The sequence below is a fragment of the Centropristis striata genome, chromosome 9 (genome assembly GCF_030273125.1).
Source record: "Centropristis striata isolate RG_2023a ecotype Rhode Island chromosome 9, C.striata_1.0, whole genome shotgun sequence".
Taxonomy (NCBI): domain Eukaryota; kingdom Metazoa; phylum Chordata; class Actinopteri; order Perciformes; family Serranidae; genus Centropristis; species Centropristis striata.
The window spans coordinates 24,751,530-24,776,780 of NC_081525.1; the positions used below are offsets into that span (position 1 = coordinate 24,751,530).

The following is a 25,251-nucleotide window of genomic DNA, read 5'->3' on the forward strand; positions in this document are numbered from 1 at the left end:
AACTCAATGTGCAAAAATTAAATGTGACACTGTTGTATTATATTTATCATATTTACACTGTTAGAGAGTGCGGAAGAAGTAGTCAGATTTTTTACTTAAATAAAAAAAAACAATACAAATGTTCTTTAACATTAACTTTGAATTGACTGATTGTTTTTATTCAAGAAATATCTTTATTCACATTGCCAACTTTTCTTTTCTCTCTCTCTTTATGTACAGTATATTATTGATTGTAACCCTGTCAGTGTTTCTGAGGTGCAACTTTCAAGCTCAATAACAACAGAAAACATGTTTTTCCTTTAACAGGTACACGCACGACTGTATTTAACAATTTAACAATGTTTCATTTGTCTTGTATTATTTGTATTTTGATTTAAATACAAACTGTTTTTGTCCATTTTTCCTTTGAATTAATTAATTGATGTTTTTTATTTTTACATTTTATTTAATATATTTTTTGCAAAAAAATTAACACATGACTTTAGCGTATTAATATTTCAATAAAGAAAATAGAAATGTAAAATTTTAAAAAAGGAAAAGTGTTCAGAGTGGTAAAACTCTTTATTCTTTCATACAAAAAACAGATATTGATTGACTGTGATGGAATTACATTTTTTTTGTACAAAAATCAACCACAAATTAAAGAAAAAAAAAATGCAAAACTGGCAGAAATAAACATTTAAAATGTAAAGTTAATAAGTCACTTCATTCTGTTTTGCTATTTAGAAATGTTTTATAACTTACTGATGATACCACTAAGCCAGTGCAAAAGTCCTTGAGGTAAAAATATGAAAATATATTTCTTTTTTTTTATTGAGATGAAAAACATTAGAAAATACAAACAATGATATTAGTAATATACATTTTTCAAGTGAGAATAAAATATCTTCACTGTCTTTAATTGATCTGAAGCAAGTCAAGTTTAAAATATTTTCATCTATCATTACTTGATTTTATGCTGTTGTCTTAATCATGAATACTGCAGACATTGCTCTGGAGAAAAGCTTCAGGTAAAATATAAACACTGTAGATAACAGAAAGACATGGACATGGGTAACAAAGAAAGGTGTTCAGATGGGAGTGCCAGTGTCACGGATATTGTTGCTCAGTCATTCAACAGCAGATGAAACCTGAGCAGCTCTTTGCAGAGGATCTGTATTTTAACAATCGTGACAATAACTTCCCCCGTGTATATATATATATATATATATATATATAATATGTGTGTCTCAAATGTCAGCGAGGTCCACCCTCAAATAGTTTCCATTATGGATTCAAAGTTCTGCCAATGAAGAATTCACTGGAAGTTTCTTTAGAGAACAGGATGTGCTGCTTTGAACAAAATATTACATATTTCTCAACAGACAAAAGACAAAGAGGACAGCTCAAGTCTTGTTCAGATCTTTTCCACATAGTTACCAGGGAAGAGCCCTTCTCTTCCTCGAATCCTGCCAGTCCACCAACCTGATGGATCTATGGAGAAAATAAGCAGAGAGAAAAAATCATGACACCTCAAATCTGTCACAGATTTATAGCCTGCTGTTAATATATTCTAATATATTATAGAGCACATTTAAAAAAAAAAACTTCAGTTGACCAAAGTGCTGTACAGTTATTAAAATACAATAAAAAATTATACACAAATATAGTAAAATATAGACGACCTCAGAGCATGACGAAGTGCTCCGGAAGTACTGTGGGGTTTTAAAAGCTCTGATAAATAAGACAGCGCCAGACCTTTAATGGATGTAACTCCCTGACGGATCCAGATATTTAGCATGTTGTGTTTCTAGATCGTGTTAGAAGTGTCTGAACAGTTCACACATGTTGGTTATGATTTGCCTCTGAGACTTTTATCAGGGAGCTCCAAAAACCGTCTGCAAGTGGAAAATTGGTGGCAGATTCAGCTGATGTAAACTAAGCATTACAAAAGACCATAAATTACATTCTGTTCAAGTCACAGAAAAAGCTTTCATCTTTAAAAAAAGGTATCATAGCTTAATAAATTGGTGTCACTGTCAACTGAATCAGTTACACAGGTGATATTTTTATCCCTCCACTTGGAGTTACAAGTATCTACACACCTTCTTTGACGAGGTCAAACGTGTCATTGACCTCAAAGCTGATTTCGTCCGTGTCCTGGCCAACATACTGATACAGTGCCCGGCAGCGCGGCCCCTGGGGTCGAGGCTGTGGTTTAGGAGCAGGAGGAGGTCGCTGACTGATGCTTCTTTTCCTCTGCTTCCTGTGACAGAGAGACAGAAATGTGTCAAAGGCATAAAAAGGAGCTGCTGATGAGAGTGGCTCACAAAGTGCCTTTGAAGCTGGGGAGAGTCAAATCACAGAGAGCTCTATTAAATGTGTATATCTTCATTTGTGAAAGCTTTTCATGGTTTCTTTGCAAGTACTGCAAATAGAGAACTGAGACAAACCAGAACTTTGGGTTCTCTTCCAGGAGCTCACATCAACATTTGTAATAGCACAGATTACAAAAACTCCTGCCTCGGAAAAAAAAATTCACTGGACACTTCAAAAAAGAAAAGATATTCACTGATTGAGTTCAAATACAAAATATTGGCAAACAGGCACTTTTGCTTTTTGCTTTGATACCAAAGCCTCCGCCATCGTCTTGTCGATCAACTCTCTAGCTGAATCTGACATGTAATAAGTGAAATCTGACTCCTGCTGCTGCAGAACGGAGCAGACACTTTCAGTTCATAATTAATTCCACTGGGTGCAGCTGCACCATGGCCACTCGAGACAATGCTTACATTTTTAACGACTAAAACAGAACCAAAAATCTTTTATCCATGTCATTCATAACAGAACTTTAAACGGTATTAACTTTGTCTGCAGGCTACGGCACCAAAATGTAGGCAATAAAAATTATAAATTAAAAATTAAAACAGACACAAAGAAAAAAACGTCAAAGTCAACAAAAGTGGACAGGCAAGACACTGCACATGCAGTTGGACCAGGTGTTGATAACACACATTACAAATTAGAGTTTTTATTTGATGAATGTTGGCCCCGATAAACAAAAATGAGGCAGTTTTTTGGCCCTAATTATTAACACATAATAAACTAGTTTATTTGAAGGCCTTTACAGACACGAGAATAACAGCAGCCAGACCGGAGTTGGCATCAGGAATTCAGCGGTCTATAAACAAGTTTATTTCTCTCACTATGAGGCTCATTCATTTGTTTGGGCTCAGTGATTGTTGAGCCTCACCCTGGTGTGGCTGGTACACATTGATTTGTAGTGACTAATCCTCTCCACCCACACATGCTGCAATCATCGCTTCCTTCCCTTTATTTCTTAACCCAGGGGATCTTTCTCACCCTGACATGCCCTGGTCAGGCACGTTGAGGAAGTCCAGGTTCCCCTGGTTGTGCTGGTTGTGGGCTGGGACTCGGGGGGCCCTCTGGGAGCCCAGTTTGGGCGGGGCTGTGGTGGGTGGCCGGCCATGTTTGTGCGGTGAAGAATATGTGATATCTGATGGTTGGCGTTGAGGAGCTCTGGCATGATTGGCCTGTCCATTCTGGTGCGCTGAGGAGAAAGAAAATGGAATAAAAATAAAGATTAAACCCAGATAACCTCAGGACTATGGAATTGTTTTCATTCATTATTAAATAAATACACAAATAAATAAATAAATGAACAAACAAACAAACAAACAAACAAACAAACAAACAAATAAATAAATAAATAAATAAATAAATATTCCTTTAAATGAAATAAATATGAGTATGAAATAAATCATGAATTAATAATTGAGCCTATAACTATCTAAATAAATGTAGATATAAATATATAAATTAGTCATTTAATTAAAAAGTTCAGGGAACTGTTGTTTAATATTTCCAGTGTTGTACTTTATATACTATATGCGGGTAGTTTAACCCTCCTGTTGTTGCAGGTCAAATTGAACCATTTCAAAGTAAAAAAAAAAAAAAAGTTAAGAGTATTTTTTCATAAAAAGAAAGAATTTAAAAATGTAAAATAACATTTTAAGAAAATCAATATCATGTAAAAATCATTGTATTTTATATGTAGGTCTTTCCAATGTACATAAAAATGTTTTAACATATATTTTCTATGAAAAACAAGTGAATTATCTTCATTGAACCATGACCTGTGAGAGGTAAAGAACACCACTGGACTAAATATTGTTTCAATTGGTTAGTAATGGAGTTTTTAAATAAATATAAACAATGTTTATTGGGATTTTTTTAGTTTTTGACACTTTTGGATAATTTGGGTCAAATTGACGCATGAACATTATTGCTGTTCCTGAGAAACGAACATAACATGAGGGTTAATCTATAACAATTTCTCAAATTTTACAGGAGCTTTTACACCTTAAACCTCTACCTTTTTAAGTAAGTTGTAACTTTAGCTGCCAAATAAATGCACAGTACAGTATTTGAATATCAAAGTGGGGTTGAAATATAAAGCACCATAAAATTCAAATAATCAGATCAAGTAAAAAAACAACAACTTCACTCAACTACAGAATTTAAGTAAACGTATTTAGTTACTTTTGAGTCTAAAGCAGGGGTGGCCAACCTGTGGCTCCAGAGCCTCATGTGGCTCTTTAGGCCGCCTGCAGGGGCTCCCCGTGGCTGAGACAAAAAAATGATATATATTTTTTTACATTAAAATTTTCATTTATCAATGGTGTAGACCAAAAACTATTTGTATTCTTCAATTGTAAAATTGTATAGCCTTTTTACAGCATATTAAAAAAGTTTGGACATTTAAGTCAACTAAAATGTGCTTCATAGCTTACCAAAGTCTGCGGCCCGGTGCTTTAACCTTAAAGTTTTGCCAACTTTGAGTTTAGTTTTGAGTTCCCAGAGATAGACTAGTTTTTAAAATCATATTAATAAATGCTCAGTATGACTATTAATAATGTTGGTAGGCTAATTTAGACTTATTAGGCTGTTTAATCTTCATTTTAGGCTCAATATAAGGTTTGCGGCTCCATTCCGCGATTTTCTCCTTTTTTTTTGCCAACAGTGGCTCTTTAGTTAGTAAAGGTTGCCGACCACTGGTCTAAAGGGTCACATAAATGATCTACTGAAGTAAGATTTTTAGATATTATACTGGACATAACAATGAAAACAAGTCGGAATTTTAACTTTACCTCTGCTGCTGATATTATTTCTTCCTCCACCACGAGAATGTGGAGCACTCTTTCTGGTTGGCTCTGATAAGAAACACGGTTATAGTTTGTAACATTCAGTTATAATAACATTCATAAAAACAACAATCTACGTAAATCTTTGTCATCTTTACTGTAGATTCCTTTGCTTCTCTCAATTTCTAATAGCTGGGTGCATATATGAAGAAGAAAAAAACCTAACCCTAAAAAAAAATCTGACAAAAGGTTTCTCTGCTGTGTTTTGTAGTATTAGATGTCCTTAACAACATACTAAAAGTTTACCAAAGTCTGACAACTAGAAAGGTGTCATTTTCAAAATGGCGTCCAAGATGGGCATGAAGCCACCAACACTAGGCAAAGCGATATGAAAAAGGAGAAATATGCATTTACTTAGGGGAAATGACACTTATTTTTCTTATTTGTACTTGTAATCACTTATCTATCATGCAGATATGCTAATCAGAATATTACATGACCAAAACATGTATCAGGCACCAGCATTTCTGGTCTAGGAGGAATACAAATAAAAGAAGTAATGTTCATCTTAAAGACCTGCAGCCGCCATTTAGAAAACGGGGCATTTCTTGGAGTCAAAAATTAAACTAAAGTAAACTTTTAGTATGTTTTTAAATACATCTGATACTACTGTCAGAATACTTTTTGGGGTTAAACCATATTGCACCTGACTATAAGTCAATATTTCTTTGAACTCACTGGAGGACTTGGGTAGACCATCCCCGACTGTGATGGTAAGGGTCTTCCCTCCAGGTTTGAGCTGGGCCAGGTCCCCCTGCCCCCTCTGAAACACCACCACCCTGGAGCTGCCTCCACCCCAACCCTCCTTCTTCACTCTGAACTCCAACCTGAATGTGAACAAAGTGCATTAGGGGCTTGTGTTTGTGAGTTTCTATGGAAATGTTGTTTGTCTGAGTGTGCAGCTTCCTTCACCTGTCAGTGAAGGAGATTGTCAGTTTTCTCTTCGTCACCTCCTCATAGCGTTTCGACAGCAGGCTGAGGAACTCTGTCTTAAAGTTGGACTCCAGCAGACTGTCGTACTGGGCCTCGTGTAGGATGAAGAAATCATCCTGTCTCGTACTGAGGGGGAAAACCAAACACCTTTAAGAGTTTCTTAGGCCTGACGTAAGCTGTATTCAGAGTTTAAATGGTGATACTGAAAAGGGTTTAGGTTTTAGTTTAAGCGAAGGCTGAACAGAAAGTCCTAAAAGGCAGAGGAAGAAGTTTTTAGAACTTAACTTTAACTTGTGTTAGTGCAAGACGAAAGTAGAATAAACTAAAGTACTGAAATATTGTACTGAAATATCAGTTGCAGTGGTCCAAGGGTTCAGATCCTCTCCTTAAGTTAAAGTCCTGCATCATACTGAGGTAAAAAATAAGTCTTGAAAGTAGAAAAAACTGTGGTGCACACTGTGGTACCAAATGTGTAGTGGAGGTTCTGCTAATGACTGTGTTTTTTGGTGTTCATTCCTGGTTGTTGGCCAGAACACAACTGTGCATTTTGTCTCGTTTTCTTGCAAAGGTATTACACTTAAAATATGAATGTAGGCAGGTGGAGAGAGTCTGAAAGAAATGGAAATTATTTAAGAGGAGCTGGATTATTTACACGATATTATTATGTGCGTATTTACGTTGAATTCTGCCTTTAATTCTGAGTTTATTCTCAGAATTCTGAGAATAAAGTCAGAATTCTGAGTTTAAAGTCAGAACTCAAATATTTTTTTCTTGTGTGGCCCTAATCCTCTTCCGTATGTATTATTAACATGATATTTAATATTTTATTTTTTTAATGTCATGGATATTGTCAATCCTGTCATATTGCAAGAAAAAAAGGTCTGATACATCAATCTGCTTTTTTTCCAGACTGTGTAAAATATTGGATAATTTGAGCCTTTTGAGTCATTTAAATTATTCATAATCTTAACCATGTGAGACATTTAAATAGACACTGTTTAAAGGGGTCGCAAGTTAAAAGCTTTCTCAAAACCTTAGTAACTTTTAAGTGCAGCTTTCAGGTGTAATTGTAGTGTAGTAGAAGCATAAAGCAGCAAAATGAAAATACTCAAAAGACGTATAAATACCTCAAAACTGTATTTTAGCACAGTACTTAAGAAAATGTACTTATTTATGTTAATCAGGTATGACATTGCTTTAATTATGCAGTTTTTTTGTTTGTCAAACTGGCTCTGAAAACTGATAATGAAATAAAGAGAAGACCAAATTCTTTGAATTCTCAGTTCAGCAGAACTTGTTTGTCTGCTATATTTACTCTGACAGTAACAGAGACTTCTCATACAGCGGTTACTGGCCGAAAAACCAGCATGCTACTTCTTGTATTTCCTACCACAGCTTCAACCACAAATGTGTGTGAAGTGAAGTTAATCTTGTAAACTGGAGACCCACCTGAGAGAGACACCACTGATGGTTGCAAACTCCAGTTTTCGTTTCAGCACCTCCTTTATCTGTCCCTTCTCTGGTCCTTTCTTCACCTTCTCTCGACCAATCAGATAGATGCCCTTGGGGGTCAAAATTAAATCCCTCTTGATAGACTGGGTTGTGAGATTAAAAAAAGAAGAAGAGAGAAGTGAGAACTGTGAGCAATGGCAAAAAGGAGAAGTCCACAAAGAGCAATCGTACACATAGCTGGGAAAGACTTCTACACAGCCCCAACTTCATTCAGTTTTCTTGCTGGTTGAATTTAATAAAACTAAACATAATAATGCTTCATGAAGCATCACCTTGAACCTGCGATCAAACTTGGTGACAGAATCAGCAAAGTCGACACGCTCCCTCTTGGCCAGGAACTGACGCAGCTCAGGCCGCTGCTCCAGGCCAAGGTAGTCTCCGACAAAGTTTCTGTTGATGCTGTTCTTCCTCCGCTCCTTCGAGTTGTACAGGATGTCTGAGGCTGTGTCGCAAGGAGGAAGGAAAAACACTTAGACTGACAGCTGCATGTGTTTGGTAGAAACAATGTGGAGTTTTTTTGTCTTTGTAGCTCACCCTCCTCTCTCATCTGTTCATACTTCTTCCAGGCGATATATCTCCTCCAGGATTTCTGAATGATCCGGGCAAAAGTGTCAAACTTCCTCTCCCTCATCTCCTCCAGCAGGAAAAGCTGAAGAACATACAGGAAGGGGAAGATGTTTGTTTTTATCATTTATGTCTGAAGATATCTCATTTTCTAATATTACTTTGGCAATTTGATGTCTGTTTAATAGAATGTTTCATTGTTAAATGAGCTTCTGCTCACAGAAATGTATCAGCACATCATTTGAAGTGCTTTAAACTGTAACATTACAACACATGCAGATTAAGACCAGGAAGATAACTTTTTCAGATTTGGTTTTTAAACATGCAATGACTTAAATATGGACACATCGGTTTATTTACTCATTACATAGAGCAACATTAGCATTCATCTGGAGACATATATCTCTCCATGCGATAAATGAAAGTCCAATATTTACTCTCTTTTGGCTCTGTTTTTGGCCTCTACTTGGGTTTTTAAAGGTTATCTCTGCTTGCTGCAGATGATGTTGTGAGAGCAGTGAGAGTGAACCAAAACAGTAAAGTTTCAGTCTGGACAGTTTCAGTAACTGATCGCTACTTAAAGTCTGAAGTAGCTGCAGATTCAGATGATAATTCTCTGTAAGTTCATAGCCACAATGACTCTTATGGACACTGGGACATTGTTATTTGATGCATTATTTTAAAATATATATATATCAATTATAGTTTCTTTAAAAGTAGCAATACCATCTGTTATTTTTATTTTTATTCCGAAAATACTCAGTCAGAAGTAGACTTAAGTAAAAGTAAGGCAGTATTTTCTGCAAAATGTATCAAAAGTTGATATATAGTATACAGTTTATTACTAGATTCTTATTGTGGGTGTATTAATGCTTGACTAGCATTTTACTGTTGTTGAGGTGAAGGAAATTTTTACTGCATTATATGTTGTTAAGTAGTTTTATTCGTAACAATGCATCATGTTTTATAAGTTTATAAGAGTTTTATGTGCAATATTTTAATTTCTTATGTAACTAGAAACAACAAAGTACAACAACGAAGTAATTCCCTCTAAATTGTAAAGGTATGTAAAGGCTATAAGGTAGCACTAAATGGACATACTCGAATAAAGTACAAGTAACTCAACTTTGCACAAAAGTACAGTACCTCCATAATTGATCAAAACAGGTGTAAAATACAACCCAGACTGTATGTATAAAAAGCTTGTTACCGATTCAGGGTTCTTGACGAAGACCTTGGTGCGTCCCATCTGGTACTGGTCGGTATCCATGTTAACAGAGCGGAGGAGGTGAAGGACCCCCTGCTGCTCTGGACCCCTCCAACGTGGCCACGTCTCAGCTGTCAGAATGGCATACCTGGATGCAGCATATAAACGCACACTAACAAACAGCCACATACACAAAAGTCATGCATCCTTTCAAAAAGAATCAAACTCACCTCATCAAAAACTTGTTGAAGAGTCTGCGGTATGCAAATCCAGCTCTTCTAACACGAATATTTTCCCGCAGTCCGAGGTATTCAACCTGATGCCTAGCCCTACAGACAGATGAAATACCACCATTTATGAAGACATGTTTACTATGTTTGAGTGTATTTGCACACGTTTGTCACAGTGTGGACGCTGACCTGCTCTCCTCCCAGTCTTTCGGCCTTTTTGTCTCATTGGGTTTGATGCAGCGAATATAGTGCGGAGTGCATTTCATCAGCGTGTTCACCAGATCATTAGCTTGTTTCTGTCAGAAATTCCACAGCACAATCAATGCATTGTTACAGCCCCTAAAACACCCTCTTCATTCTGTTTCTACACTGACTGAAGAACCTCAAGTTTGTATCAGTTTAAACGCTCACCTTGATCTTTGAGCTGGCTGTTGTCGGCCGGCTTTTCTTATCTGTGTTAAGGTTTTCAGGGAACAAGCTACGGAGGAAGGCACTGTTGAGACAAGTTAAAAGTTTTTTTTGTTTACTCTGTTTCTCTAGTAAAACATGCCTTAAGTAAAATCATCACGCTGGTGAGAGAGACTTACTACTCGCTGCTTTGCATGAGCTCTATGAGGTCAGGGAACAGCACATCCCGGTTTCTCTCACAGAAGCCGTTGATATCGTATGACACCTGAGACGACACCAGGCATTATAACTGCTCTGCAGCTTTACCAACCAGACAAGCATTATAATTTAGTATAAAACGTTTTCAGGTTTTCACTACTGTACATGCAACAACAAACATGTTTATTTGGTTTTGGTGTGACTAAAACCTCAATCGCAACACATTAACGGCACATTACAAGCAACAACACTACTGTTGAAAATGATTAAAATCTATGATCTTGTCAATACTATTTCTGCTACAGGAGAGTCAGTTTGACTGATTTCATGCTCCTACCTTGCCAGCGTAGTGATGTATGACGAAGCCAGAGTTCCAGCTGTTGAAATGTTCATGTGTTCCTACGGCGGCCTGCAGTTTCTGCAGCAGAGTGCCATCTGCACCCTCTCCTTTGGCGTGCATGGTGGCGCACACATCATCCAGCACGCTCATTATGCCTGGAGGGTTCTGCAAGGAGAGGATGAATTTTACTGTAAACAATCACAACTTGCAACTGATTTTTCAAATTTGGAAGTTTGTACTAAGAAAGAAGAATGATCATCCAAACCTATAGTATTAACACACATTATTTGATGTTAAATACAATACTAAAAGAATAACATACTGACAATATCCTATTTAAAATGTTGGGGGAAAAATAATTAAAGCCAAGCAAAAACAAAAGTTTAAAAAACAAACACGTTCTGTGATTTGTTTTTTTTTCCCTGGGAGTATTGCCAATTTTCCTTACTTTGTTTTTGGCAATCATAAGGACTTTAAATTAAATATTGCTATAATGAAAGTGCACTATTATGCTGGCTTTTGCTACATCAACCACATACGCATTCGACTGAAAGTTGACAGTTAACAGGGTCATTCATTGATCCGTAAAACCAAGAATGTGGGAGCATAACTGAGGTGACTTTTAGGCGGTGTTGTTGAGAGTGTTTGAGCCAATCAGCACCACCAAAAGCCTCGAAAATATGAATTAATCGACCACCTGAAACTGCTCAAGTCGAGGGGAAGACAAAGTTTGGAAGGTGGACTATTGCATGTGGCGCACTAAACGGATCGATATATCCGCCGTGAACGAATGTGTAAAAGGGTTTTTTTTTGCAGGTCACCTTGAAGTACACTTGTTTCCTTGTTTGAATCACTTCAAATTGATCTGTGAAAACTTTGTATTTATTTGGTGGTTTCCCTTTTTAAGGTGATGCGGTTAACGGTTTACCAGTTTATTTTCAATGAGGTCGCACACGATCTTGTTGTTGAAGTACTCGATGGGAGTCCACTTAATGCCCTCTTGCACATACTCTTCCTGAGAGAAAATTAAAAGACATAAAAAAAGAAAAGAGCTCAAAGGAAAGCGGATTAAAAACATTTCAATACAGCGGATTTACAACCATATTAAGGCTAAATTTAACAAAAGTGCACTCCTTGTCTCTATCGAGCTGAACCCCATTTACTCAGCATAATGCAAAGATTAAGAGTCAAGAAAGAGTTTATAAAGGCAATAAAAGCATTGTAGATACCTGCTCAGCCTTCAGAGTCAGTTCAATGAAGATCTGTTGCAGTTTCTCATTGACAAAGTTGATACAGAACTGCTCAAAGCCATTTCTCTGCAGGGGGAAAACACAAAACAATCCAGTCAATGTCAGATTATCACCACAGTAAAACAAATCCTGCTGTGCAGCATCTGTAAAACTAACATCTGTTATTTTAGTGGCTGCCTATAAATAATATGGAACTGTAAGTTGTAAAAGGACTAACCTGGAATATCTCAAAGCCATAAATGTCAAGTACTCCGATGCTAAATTCTTCATGTGGTTTTTGTATGGCTTTATTTATGGCCTGGAGAAGAAAGACGGGGAAAAGGAAGAAGGAAAACATTAAATACAATTGTATTAATCTCATTTTATGAAGGTTGTTGCTACTGAGATAAAAAAAATAATAAGTTTGACTACCTCCACTAGGTAGTCGAAGAGACGTGCATATAGGGCTTTGGCCAAAGCGTCTCGCGTGTAGGTGGCCTGCTCCTGGTTCAGGGTCACATTAATGGACTCACACTTCCCCTGCCACTTTGACTCCATCTTCCGGCTGGTCAGCTTTTCCTGCAGTCGGTCGGGATCGATGCCCAGCAGATAGGCAGGGAAGGCAAGCACTGGAGCACATAAAATCAAAAAGAATTTAAATTCAACACAAATAAAGTCATGGAAAAAATTATTAGACCACCCTTTTTCTTAAATTTCTTGTTCATTTTAATGCCTGGTACTACAAAAGGTACATTTGTTTGGACAAATATAATGATAACAACAAAAATGGCTCATAAGAGTTTAATTTAAGAGCTTTTATTGAGCCATTTCCATGGTTTTCTTGATAATTACCAAAATCATTATCATATATCATTTATGTCTAAATGAGGCTGGTAATAAAGATTCAGGTATGTTCAGCTTCAAGACTGAATGGTATAGATAGCGTGATAATGTATGTTTCTGCAGTAAATGCAGACTCAATTTACTCTGCAGTGGCTTAAATTGCACAATTCTAGACTGAGAGACGTGGGAGGAAAAATTGCTATCCTGAAGGTAAACACCAATTATCTATTGTGCAGGGAATCCCCAGGCAGCAAACAAAGGAGAAGATAAACAAGGTTGTACTGATGTACACAGACTCTATCAATTAGCAGGGTATCTCCAATGGGACTGCTTTGTCATGGTGAGCTCTCATTTACTTGTATTCCTCAGGGAGCAAATGGGACATTTTATATGCCAGGTGGGAATGTTTGTGCACCCGCATGGATGAGTGAATCCATGTGTGTCTGACGTGTGTGTATGTGTCTCACTCACAGTCCGTGCTCTCCACCTGCCCATAGTTGCCTGCCTCTATGAAGCTGATGTTTCCCAGGTGGAGGATGCCTGCGACGATCTGCAGCACCTGAGCCTGGACGTCACCTGGGATCCCAATCACCTGCATGGCTTCCTGGAAACCACAACCCAAGAGCAATGAGGACAGCAGTTTGACCAACAAGCATTTATGAGATTCAGTGGACATATTTAACTGCCACAAGCAAATTATTATTTTTTTTAATTCACTATAGGCCTACATTGTTTTCACCGTTTATTTTCTACACTCTGCTATTATTAATTAGATACATCTAGCTTACTATAACTAATTTCAGTTTAACAACACCCTTGAAAACAAACCACAAACCACCTTCATGAGTTTTAATGCTAAAACTGTTTTAGAGAGGGCTATATTATTTATTTCTTTATCAATGAGGGCAAAACGTGATATGACTGCAATAAACTAGATCTGAGTGTGTGCATGGCAACGAACCATAGCAGAAAAGAGAGCTGTTCAAACACAGTTAAAAGTTGAATGTGTAGTCAAGTTAGCTGACTAATTTTCATCATTAATAGTTGGATCGAACAGTATAACAAAGGCACTGTTTTTGGACAGAACTGTTACTTTTATTTTTTAAGACTGTTAGCACCATAAAAAAATCTACTCATGTTACCGTCGTATCGTATTTAAATGGCTGAAGAAATTGTGGAAATTCATCTCAAAAACCGGATTGTAAGATACTGCACTACAGGAATGTGAGAAAATATGTAAAAATGTTTAATATTGTCCCTTTAAACCCTCTAACCTTTTTTACACTAGATGTGTCCAATGTAATGGACAGCTGTATGACAGAGATGTGCATATTTCACGATTATGTTGGGTATTGTTATGTAGCATTATGCATAAGATAAGTTTTAACAGCACTGTGAAATCTATCATACCGTGCTCCTCCAAGGCTTGACAGGCAACCCCCCTGGGCCCCAGACCTCCATGAGGCCCCCCCCAAATCCCAAGGAAAATCACTCTGAGACATTTGAATTACAGCAACATGGCCAATGTTGAATTTTCACTGCTAAACCACAACATGAACGCACACCATGAGGGCTTTAAGGTGGGTTCTCAGTTAGTTTCAGAGTGTCAAAATCAGTCATTAAGATGTTAAATTTTAAGCTCCTAAGTTAGTTTTGTATGATCATATTACCACAGACTGTTGTCATAAAACATGCATACATTTGTGCTTTTTCATCTTTCCTATTCAATTACTCATTGGAAGGCCCCTACAGTTTATCTTGTGAGCTGTCAGAGGGATCAAGGCCCTCTGACAGCTCACAGTGCAACAGATGATTTTTGTCCAGTATATATGTACCATCGTCTCTTGAAAGTCTTTGCTGTCATTGGTCCCATCCACCTTGTAGGTCCCAGACTGGTTGAGGTAGTAGTAGTAGTCTGGGGTCATGATGCCCAGACCCTCTTTCTGCTGAGCGTTGGCGCCCTCTATCATCTGGAAGACAACAGTACAGGTAGTAGAGCTGATAAACATGCTTATCTGAGGCAGTGGGCAACAAAAATGAGGAATATTTAAATTTTATCAACATGTTGTTGACTGAATGACCTGTGAGACAGATATTTTTTTAAAGTTGGCTGTGACTGTGCGCGTCTCTCTTCAGCCTCTGACCTGATAGTAAATGTGGAAGTTCCTCTCGTTCTCATTCTGGCTCACCACCCTTGACTTCTCCAGCAGGAAGTTTGAGATTTTGCCACCGTCTGGCTCCCCTCCTCTGCTGAACTGAATCTCAAAGTATTTCCCCTGGTAGATGCAAAAATCGGAGGTGTTAGTTAGTAGATAAATCTGTCAAATCTGGTCAACTGAACAGGTGCAAAATACAAAAGAATTTCCTCTCATTGTGCACTCATCCGGACACACTACTAAAGCCCTATTATAACCAACAAATACAAGCAAATAAAGATGAAAACTGTTTTCACTGTTGTGTGAAACAGTGAGAGCTAGACAATAAGCTGCAGACATCTGACTGCATTGGCCTGGACACAAAATTAACTTGTGCTGCATCAACACAAATTCATGTCATGCACTGATGCTCCACACATGCACATTGATGTGGTCTGTAGGTGTGAAATTTAAGCATCAAGACCCCACTGGTAAGAAATGAGAGGAAATGAACTGAAATGTATTTTCTGTCAGCATTAAATAGACACTGTTAGCTATACTTATGCATTGCAATGAAACACCACAGTCACACTTATATGTAAGGCCCGAGCAACGACTGCAAAGGTTGGCGAGGACCCTATTGCAATTGAGGTAATTATTATTAATGTTGCGGTTAAAATAAATTGGCTTTCTGGAGGCTTTATCTTTCGGAAAAAGTTGTGAAATTGCACACGCAGGTCAGGTCAGGTGAAATTTTAGGGGTGTTGCAAATGGGTGTGGCAAAATCCCTCAGTGGCGCCCCCTACAACGTTTAAACGGAGTGGAACCTAATGGTGAGCTTTGCAGACAAACAAGATTTGGTAAGCAGATGTAACATGCAGAGACACATCAAAAAGCCTCTTGGAATCATACCCGGAAGTTGGCTATCTTGACTTGAATGTCAATTTTTGGCAGTTTTTGGCAGTTTTTTTGGCCATTTGCAGGCCCTGTAGTTTAACGAACTCCTCCGACCGTTTAAAAATTTGGTCAGTAGCGTACCGGGATAATACGTCAGAGTCCGTCAGTTGCGGAAATGCCTGACTGCGTCGGCCGAGTCCCATATATTCTCTTAAGATATCATGACCATCAATAAATATTGTTAAAAGTAGAGCTGCAATGATTAGATTTAATCGATCAGCAACAATCTTAAGAAACAATCTAAATGCTACAAATTCCTTTTAGTTGCATAGATTGTGAGGATTAGTTTCTTTCTCTGACAGAGAATATATCATTTGAAGTTATGATTGTGATCTTTCATATCTGCTTGTCTTGAAGGGTTTTGGATAATAAAAAGGAGAACAGATATTAACCCTGGCCGATGAGGAATGTGTGTTGTGACCTCTGTGGTTGTGGTGATTTAACATGAATGGGAATCATTCATTTCTGTTTTATTCCTTAAGTTATTTTACCTGATTGATTATTTCCTGTTTGTTTATAATTAAAGCAGAAGTCTCTTTTCCATGTTTTGATGTTAACTTACTGGACACATTACTTGTTGTCATTTCAGTTTGGCTGTTTTTTCAAGTTTTATCTGTTTTAATTTATTCTCTCTTTTAAAAAGAAAACAACACCACAGCCATACTATCATATCTGCTAATTTGTGGGCAACATTAATGTTGGTGCAAAATTTCATCCCAGTCCATCAAGTAATTGCTGAGATATTTTTTATTAATTGCCACTCATTGAACTATAGTATGCTACCATAATGGCTTAAAACCAGTAAACACTTTAAAAACAAAAATCAAAAAGTAAATTCAAACAACCTATGATCCTTGTATCAAATGTGTTGAAATTTTGTAAAATCCTTCTTATTGACTGTAAATATTGACAAGTATGTTTCTTAATTAATATAAACTCTTTAACCCTCATGTTATATTCTTTTCTCAGGAATAGCATGATTAATTATCCGAAAGTGTCAGAAACACTGTGTGTTAAATTGGAAAGACACTACATATAAAATACAACGGTTTTACATTACATTGATTTAAAAAAATAATAATTAGATTTTAATTTTTTATGAAACAATACTTTGAGTAGATCTTACTCACAAAACGACTGGAGTTGTTGTTTCGGACTGTCTTGGCATTACCAAAGGCTTCCAGCAGAGGATTTGACTGTAGAATGATGTCTTTTACATGCTGAAACACACACACACACACACACACACACACACACACACAAACGTACACACACACACACACACACACACACACACACACACGTACACACAGTGAGACACAACAAAAGTACCTACAAAAAGTATCAGGTGTCTTTGCGTCACTGTGTGCGGTCTGTACCTGAACCTTCGCTCCTCCTCCAGATACTTTGGAAATATAACCCATGATGTATTTGGCAGCCACTGTCTTTCCAGCGCCACTCTCACCGCTAACACAGCACCATGAAAGACAGAACAAAACGCACCACAAAAACACTTAATATTATTAAAACTACGCTATGGAAGAGGATTGGGGCCAGGTATGAAAATAAATAATGAGAGGATTTATTTTTTTCATTATGCAGTTCGAGAAAAAAAGTTGAAATGTTGAGAATAGAGTTGAAATACGATTTCGAGAAAAAGTCTTTTTTTTTTGGTAAAGTTGGAAAGATATTCACAGATCTGTTTGATTAAGTCATCAAAGTAACATTGTTTTCAGAGAAACAACACGTCTATCCAAACAGTTAGATAGACTGCAAGCTACAACCTGATTTTCATAAATGTTATAAAAATGAACAATAACTACAATATTTAAGGGCGTAGTAGTACTGAAATCCCACAAAATAAATAAAAAAAACTGAGAAGAAAAACAGTCCAGACCTAATGATGACACACTGATTCTCTCCATCAATCATCATGTTTCTGTACATGTTATCAGACAAGGCGTAGATGTGGGGAGGATTCTCATACTGGGCCTACAGAGACAAATAAAGACAAAGTTAGTGCAGTCAGCGATATCAGAGAGAACCACAACACCTGAAATTGAAAGAGTTTTACTCACTGCTCCTTGGTAAAGTTCGATCTCTCTTTCAGTGAAATAGGGCATCTGTTTGAACGGGTTGACTGATATCAACACAGGGCCGATGTAGGTCTGAGCGGAAGTTCAGGAACAAGCAAGTAAATCACCTGTAGTACATCTCCAATGAAGCCTTTCTGGATATGGATATTTGATGCTTTAAAGATAAAAATATATCCTTTTTTCTTATATAAATACAAGACATTTGGGCCTATTTATACTGTACTGTGGCAGACTTGAGTGGGAAGTCAAGTCATTTATTTATAAAGCACAGTTACAAAAAACACATTTTGCAGAACTTAAGTTTCTCCTTCACACACGACACTCAAGTTGAAGTCCTGTGTGTGTTTGACCCATGTACAAATGCACACATCTAACTGCATTGCATACCCTAGATTTCCCCAAAAATATCATGCTGACCAATAAGCTATCCTAACTGTGACAATTTGGGGTTAATGACGAGCTGCAAGGATTTCACAACTCGAGGGTTACCATCTAACCTCAGCTGGTCAAGCAGTCGCCCACTGATCTGATTCAGTTTTATGCTTCTCAAATTTGTCTGGCTTGTTTGTATTTCTTTAAAGCATTAACAATCATCTTGGGGGGTTGCTAAGTTTTGGATGCAACTGCACAAAGCTGAGACGGGACTGATTAGGCACTGGACAGAGGCGGGTCTCAGACTCACACACTCAAACTTCCACATTTACAGATATGCACTCATGTTTTGCTCAAATTAATACTTTTGTATTTCTGTGTGTTTTGTAATTGTATATATATTATAGATAATAATGAACAATAATAATAAATAGTAGATAAAATTCATTATCATTCTACAGTCAAATGATAACAGCCTACTGAGCCATTTAGGCCCTACCACCTTAAATCTCTGGTGGTGATAACCTCCGATACCGCCCATTCACTGGGCTGATAACATTCAAACCGGGTGTGTTGTTAGTCTTGTTAATAAATTACAGACTTTTTATCCGAAGGGAAATAATGAGGTGATGACTCCACTGTGACTCCAGTATTTCTAAACACCTGTGCTGCATCACTGACCACCACATGCAGGTAACTGTCTATGTCAGGGTTAGGCAACCTGAGGCTCCAGAGCCACATGTGGCTCTTCAGGCCATCTGCAGGGGCTCACTGTGATAAAAGATTATAAAAGTCAGAACAACACTGCCAACTGCCAGCTCAAAAGTTATTTTTATCTTGCAGGAAAATGACTGACAAGTTAATGATTAGTAATATTATCCCCTTATCCGTCCAGATAAATTCCTTTTAAATATTTATGACTTATTATCGCGACGGGGTTTTACTTGAGGTGACATCAGCTGCTCTTGTGTGCGGATTTGATGTGAATTGTGTTTCCTGACTCTAAATATGGGTTTGAAGTTCAGCTGTGCTCGAAGAAAACGGAAGTGAGCTGTTGAGTCACACGGTGAATGCAGAAGAGGAAGAGTGAATTCTTTATATTTATGCCCTTATATGTTTGCATGATTGTCGGACAGTTTGTTTGTGTTGGTGTATTAATGTGGAGATTGATCCTTTATTGTGACAGTGCAGGACTTTTTATGACTATAGAAGGAAATATGTTTGAAATAAATTAAATAGGGAACAAAAAAAACTGATGCCTCACATTTGACCTAATTAAGATTACATTTTCTATCATTTTTCTGGTGCTGAGTGGTTAAAGTTAAAGGTCGGCTGTGAGACTGCGATCTAATGACAAAGAGTCACACTGTTGACTCATAATAAATGTCCTGTGCCACAGTCATCATTATTTCCTGGCCACGAGGATCTAAACAGGTCTTTAAATTTGTTTTGATGGAGCCGTGCAGTTAAAATTGTTAAAATTAAAATATTCAAAATAAATAATTGTGGCAATGACCACAATTTCAAGACTCAAGAAAATGTAAATGTAAATGTCAGGATACAAAGATATAGTCGTCCAAGTATCTTTTCTTGAGGTTGTCCACGATGGCGTCCTCAGTGATCTTGGACAGCAGGACCATGTCGTCCACGCCGCTCTGTTTGACATTTTGACTCTGCCAGTGGTACTTTGCCTGAATCACACAAAGAGAGAATGAAAGAAGTTCAAGTGGTTGAGATGCGGCTTTTCTTTGAATTCATTATTTATTGACACATTAGGGTTGACCAATTGAAAGGAAATGGTAGACTTAAATAGCCACTGATTTTATACTTGAAGTTTGCTTCTCTATTCACAACGAGCGCGACCATAATGTCTTCTGTGGCTCTGCAGGGACCTTACATGCTTGTTTGTTTTTGTTTTTTTGGTGTTACAAACCATTTGCAAGGCATTTAAGCAAGGTTAAATGACTAATGTTAACTAATCAAGTGTTTTGAGGGCTTGTCTGAGCCTCTGCTGGTTGAATTTAGTTTTTTTTTCTGACCTTAGAGGAACACTTCATCTCTAAAATGATAATTTGTACATTAATAAATCACCCTGTATTACCTTGAACTCTTCTCACATGGCTCCAAGGTGAACTGAGAATCCAAAAACTGATACAATTCTTGATGAATTGAAGTAAAGGAGGTCTTATTTAACAACATCAAAACTATTTTAAAACATCAGTTTACAAACTCTTACACAATATGTGCAGTATAATCCAGAAGAAAAAAAAGAAATAAGAATATATATATATGTATATATATATATATATATATATATATATATATATAGACGGACGGATGGACAAACAGACAGATAGATGGATGGATAGAAGAAAAACAGAAATAAGAAACAGAAAAAACAAACAAACACACAAACCAGACAGAAAGAAGGAAAATTAAAGATAGAAATAAAGAAAACAAACAAACTCTGAAACAAACAAACAAACAACAACAACAACAACAACAAAGAAAGAATGTGAATTTGAATGTTTCTAATAAAGAAATTGAATGACAGAGATCAGTTTCTCATTCAACTTCAGACGTGTTTTAATAACGTAACAAACTGTGGTCACCATTACAGGAAACTGAGGATAGTTGCCAAGCAACAGGTTAAAGATGAAGTGAGTTGGACATTTTGAGAGAAGCACCATCAAACTTTGAGACATGTCCGACTGTCTGATCACACACAGCTTTAACTTGCTTTAACTGCCTGTGTCATTAGAAGCAGACCTCGTCTCCTGCGTTTTGGATTTCCCTTAAAGACGCTGGTGTGATGTGTGAAGTCGAGCGGGTCTTTCATGTGTGAAGTCAAGCAGGATTTGGTATTGGCATGGTGGTCGGGCTGTGGTTCTCGGGCTTCACAGGAAGAAGCTCACAGGTGAATGCTTCAACATGCTGCACCTCAGACCAACAGTCACCAGAAGAAAAATCATAATACGGCCAAAAACAGAACACATCTGCACAAAACCTATTTAAAATTATTCACCAATAAAAATCAGCCCACTGATCTCTTTAAAAAATGATCATAAAAAACATCAACAAACTAGTGTCACAAAGCCAACATGGAGCTTTGATCGTCTCAACTCTGCAAAATCACTTGTTTTGCTATCAGCATTCGATCGATTCAGTCTAATAACATTTGGAAAGTCTAGAACAATCAAATAATTTTATTCCCACTCAAGAAAGTGGAGCGGAACAAGAGAAGTGTCTAGTCCTCTGTGGGCCCAACAGATGGGGAAGAGTCAAAGAAGATCAAAGAAAGGTGTTTTCTAATGCACAGTAGTCAATCTTTATCAGCTTAATGTTCAACTGAGCAACTTTCATCGGAATGAATGGAGCCCCGCCTCCAAAACTGTATCCAGTTCTCTTTATACATCCATGTTCAATACCCTGAAAACGACCGTTTGTGTTTCTTTCACTCCAAACAGAACAATGTACCAAGCATAGAGACACTATTATTTATTTCCACTAATTTAGTATGTTATCATCCTGTTTCGAAAATTCAGCCTCGCATTTTGTCTGAGCTCACAGTTGGAGCTGATTCTCCAGCAATTTCTCCAGCTGTATATATAATCAAATTTATCAATTAAGCTTTTCTGCACAGACCCTGCACTCATCATCAACTATAAGTTGTTTTTATTTGTTGTTTTTGTTTGTTTTTGGACTTAAAGCTATCATTACCTCTGAAACAGAATCAGCCTTCTTAGTAACTTCCTTAGTTACTTCCTTTGGGATGAGAAACTTGCAAACTATACAAGTCATATTTTAACTTTACAAATTATTACCGATTTTTTATTGTTTTGAAATCATCTGTTCTCCAATTGAGCACTTTTTTCTTTACTTTTTTTAAAATGGTGCAAAATAATAATAACTAACTATGATAACTAAAAACCTATTATCTAATTTTTAATCTGGAGTGATTTTTTAGCTTTAGTTTTTTTTTTAAAGTTTTGTTTCAGTTTCATTATTTTCTTTCTTGGTGTCTATTTTATTTGATTCTAGTGATTTTGATTTTGATTTATTTTACAATTTATTTTTGTTATTTTGAAGACATTTTATTAAATTTGACTTTTATTTATTTTTAACTTTTTAATGTTGTAATTTTAGTGTTGTAAAACTGTTTTTTGTTTTGTTTTGTTTTTGTCTATGTTTTTTCAGTTCTACTCAGTGAAGCACTTTGAGCTTCCTGATTGTATGACAGGTGCTATATAAATAAAGTTGACTTGTAAGGACAAACAATTTACCAAAGGTGTTCAGTATAACAGCATAAAGATTACTGCAGGAACCTTTATTAAGCACCGTGATCTAGTCAGACATAGTCACTAATGCCTTCAGACATTTTTATGTGCCTCTCAAATGCGTCAAAAATACACTTTAATTAACAGCTAGCAGATAGAACAGTTTCTGACATATTGGTGAATCCACTGACGCCACCGTGCCAGTTTTTATTAAGAAACACTTTCTACTCTTCAGGAACTGAACAGTTTCTAGACAGACTTTGCTGTTTCGTTAAATTGCAAATGTTAAATATTTTAAGAACCACAAACAAAACACCAGCCTTCTCTGCTCTATTGTGGTTTTGACAGTAGTCACACCAGCTGAGATCTCAGAAACCTCGCCGCATCAAACCGGAACTTTCTGCATGAAAAAAAAAACAACAACTAAAAAAAGCCTCTGCAAGCTGCCCCTTTAACGGGCGGCTGTGGCTCAGTTGGGAGAGTTGGTTGGCCCCCAACCGGTTGGTGGTTCGATCCCCGACCATCGCAGCCTACATGTCGAAGTATCCTTGAGCAAGATACTGAACCCCAAATGGCTCCCGATGTGCTGTGTTCATCGGTGTGTGAATGAATTCCCAATGGTGGCAAGTGGCACTGTTTAGGGTAGCCTCTGCCACCAGTATGAATGTGTGTGTGAAATGAGCACAGTCTGTAGTGTAAAGAGCTTTTAGTGGTCGCAAAGTGACTAGAAAAGCGTTATATAAGTGCAGGTTTATTTACCATTTAACACTCCTTAACAGTTACCTCTATGAGTATGGAAATTGTGAACTGTGAATGGCTAAACCATTACAGGACAACTGTTAAAAAGCGTTTAAGACTGGAGTGAAAACACTGCTGGTTACATCACTCTGCATATTTCCACCCTTAAATCTCCTTGTTTAGATCAAATAAATTGATTTTAAAGACTGCATGTTTAAAGGTGCAGGTTCAGACTTCACAGACTGTGAGTCTGGACCCCTCTGCGTGTGAGGAGGAAGTGTTGTGACAGAAAGTACAGGCCTCTCCTGTAGTCCACTTCCTCCTCACACCTCATCTCTGCCTCTTGTGAAACTCTACAAACTTTGTACATACCGGCTCTCTTCCTGCAACTGCCTACTGCTCACAGGGGAGGGGGGGGGGGGCAAAGCTGTTTTCAACACTACAGTGTGTGAGATAAATCTTATAAACTGAGATTACACGATAGCTCAATAACTCCACGATATATTCGAGATAATGCATTTGTCTGCTTATTTTAACATGGACAGCACATTTAAGGCCATTTTCTTGTTCTCTTTACACCATATTTCTTAATTTCATCAGTCCAAATGCACATTTTTATCTAAAATGTCATCATAAATCAAAGTAACTAAACATTGCAATGGATGATTTGAGTTAGTGTTATCTTGAAAAAGAGGAAACTCACTCTCCTGCTGTTGTGAAGGAGCTGAATTTCCCTGAAGAGATGGCCTTTTAAGACACATTATCACATCCTTTTTCGTGTCAAAACTGATTATAAAGCATGAAATACCCTCTTGTGGCTTTTCATATTGAAACTGCAGAAGTTGAAAGCAGTAATTCCTGAGATTTTGTAACTTTTAAGAACAGAAAATTGTCTTTAAAATGCTGTTTTTTTTTTAACAGCAAAGCACCAAGAGTGAAATCACCTTAAATACATGTGGATATAAGATACATAAGTTGTAGTTTTAGGAGTGCACACACTCACACATTACAGCTGTGTGAAGGTGTTTGAGAGGTAGCAAATGAAGGTGTGGTACTGTACCATCGTTCCAGCAGGCCTCCTCTCCTCAGGTGTCCACCGTCCAGAGAGTGTGTGTTTGTGTGTGTGTGTGTGTGTGTGGGTCGTTCAAATCCACAGGTTGACCTCCTCAGACTGCAGCCATCACACAGCAGTCAGACGGTCCGAGCCAACGGCAGCCAGCGACCTGCAGCACAAGACATCCACTGCAACATTCAAAAAGCTACTTCCTCATACTCCCACAGATGCAGTGTGTGAAACAAGAACTGCACGCACATACACATGCACACGCAAGCACATACACATGCACACGCACGCACATACACATGCACACACACACATACACACACACACACACACACTCACCACACACCATCGAACAGCTACTTCTGTATTTCTGTCATGTTTAAAGTCATCAGAGCGAGGATGAAATAGTGACCTAACGGGCCGCTGACAGTGTCTGTGTCAGCAAATCTGAAGGTTAAACAGCACAATTAGTCAATCCGGTTCACGTTTCCATCAGCAGACGAGTGTTGATGGCCTCAACAGCCGCAGAGTGATGATTATCTCCAAACAAATGATGGTGTTTCAGTTGTGAGCTCCACCCCGGCTGTGGTTACTTCACGTTATGTTTGCTGCTTCCAACGCCCATAATAACTGATGCAGGTTCACTCAGAGGTGGAGAGAACAACCAGCGTGTGGAGGTGTCAAACCGAGTTGTTTTGAGTGAATTATTGCACAGAAAACCTGCTGGAGATCAATGTGCATATGGTCTCAGACATTCAGGGGCGGGCCTAGAGCCTTTTAAATAGGGGGCTAGACTGGGGCCATTTCTTAACACCATAGCTCAGGATCAAAAGGGCAGATTGTGACCATATTTGACATTTGGTCAGATACTGAATTGGTGACAGTAATCCTTGTGACTGTTTAGATCTTTTGGAGCTGTCAGAATTTGCAGAAAACATTCAAATT

At 37.6% G+C, this 25,251-nt stretch overlaps 1 protein-coding gene across 1 annotated transcript; it reads right to left on the bottom strand.

Moving 5' to 3' along the window:
• Positions 1–761: 761 nt before the first annotated feature.
• On the bottom strand, positions 762–24,822 carry myo1f (myosin IF). Its single transcript, XM_059342060.1, has 29 exons — positions 24,646–24,822; positions 24,304–24,466; positions 19,791–19,919; positions 17,839–17,928; positions 17,658–17,752; positions 17,140–17,227; positions 16,891–16,980; positions 14,813–14,944; positions 14,504–14,638; positions 13,140–13,272; positions 12,258–12,454; positions 12,064–12,144; positions 11,826–11,912; positions 11,525–11,611; positions 10,594–10,761; positions 10,238–10,323; positions 10,062–10,143; positions 9,840–9,946; positions 9,651–9,749; positions 9,424–9,568; positions 8,184–8,298; positions 7,922–8,091; positions 7,587–7,732; positions 6,117–6,263; positions 5,883–6,031; positions 5,151–5,213; positions 3,343–3,550; positions 2,085–2,245; positions 762–1,473 (listed from the first exon to the last, which is right to left on the bottom strand). Exons 2-29 carry the CDS (start codon positions 24,304–24,306, stop codon positions 1,397–1,399), a joined length of 3,270 nt encoding a protein of 1,089 aa, XP_059198043.1. The 5' UTR covers positions 24,307–24,466; positions 24,646–24,822; the 3' UTR covers positions 762–1,396.
• Positions 24,823–25,251: the final 429 nt, after the last annotated feature.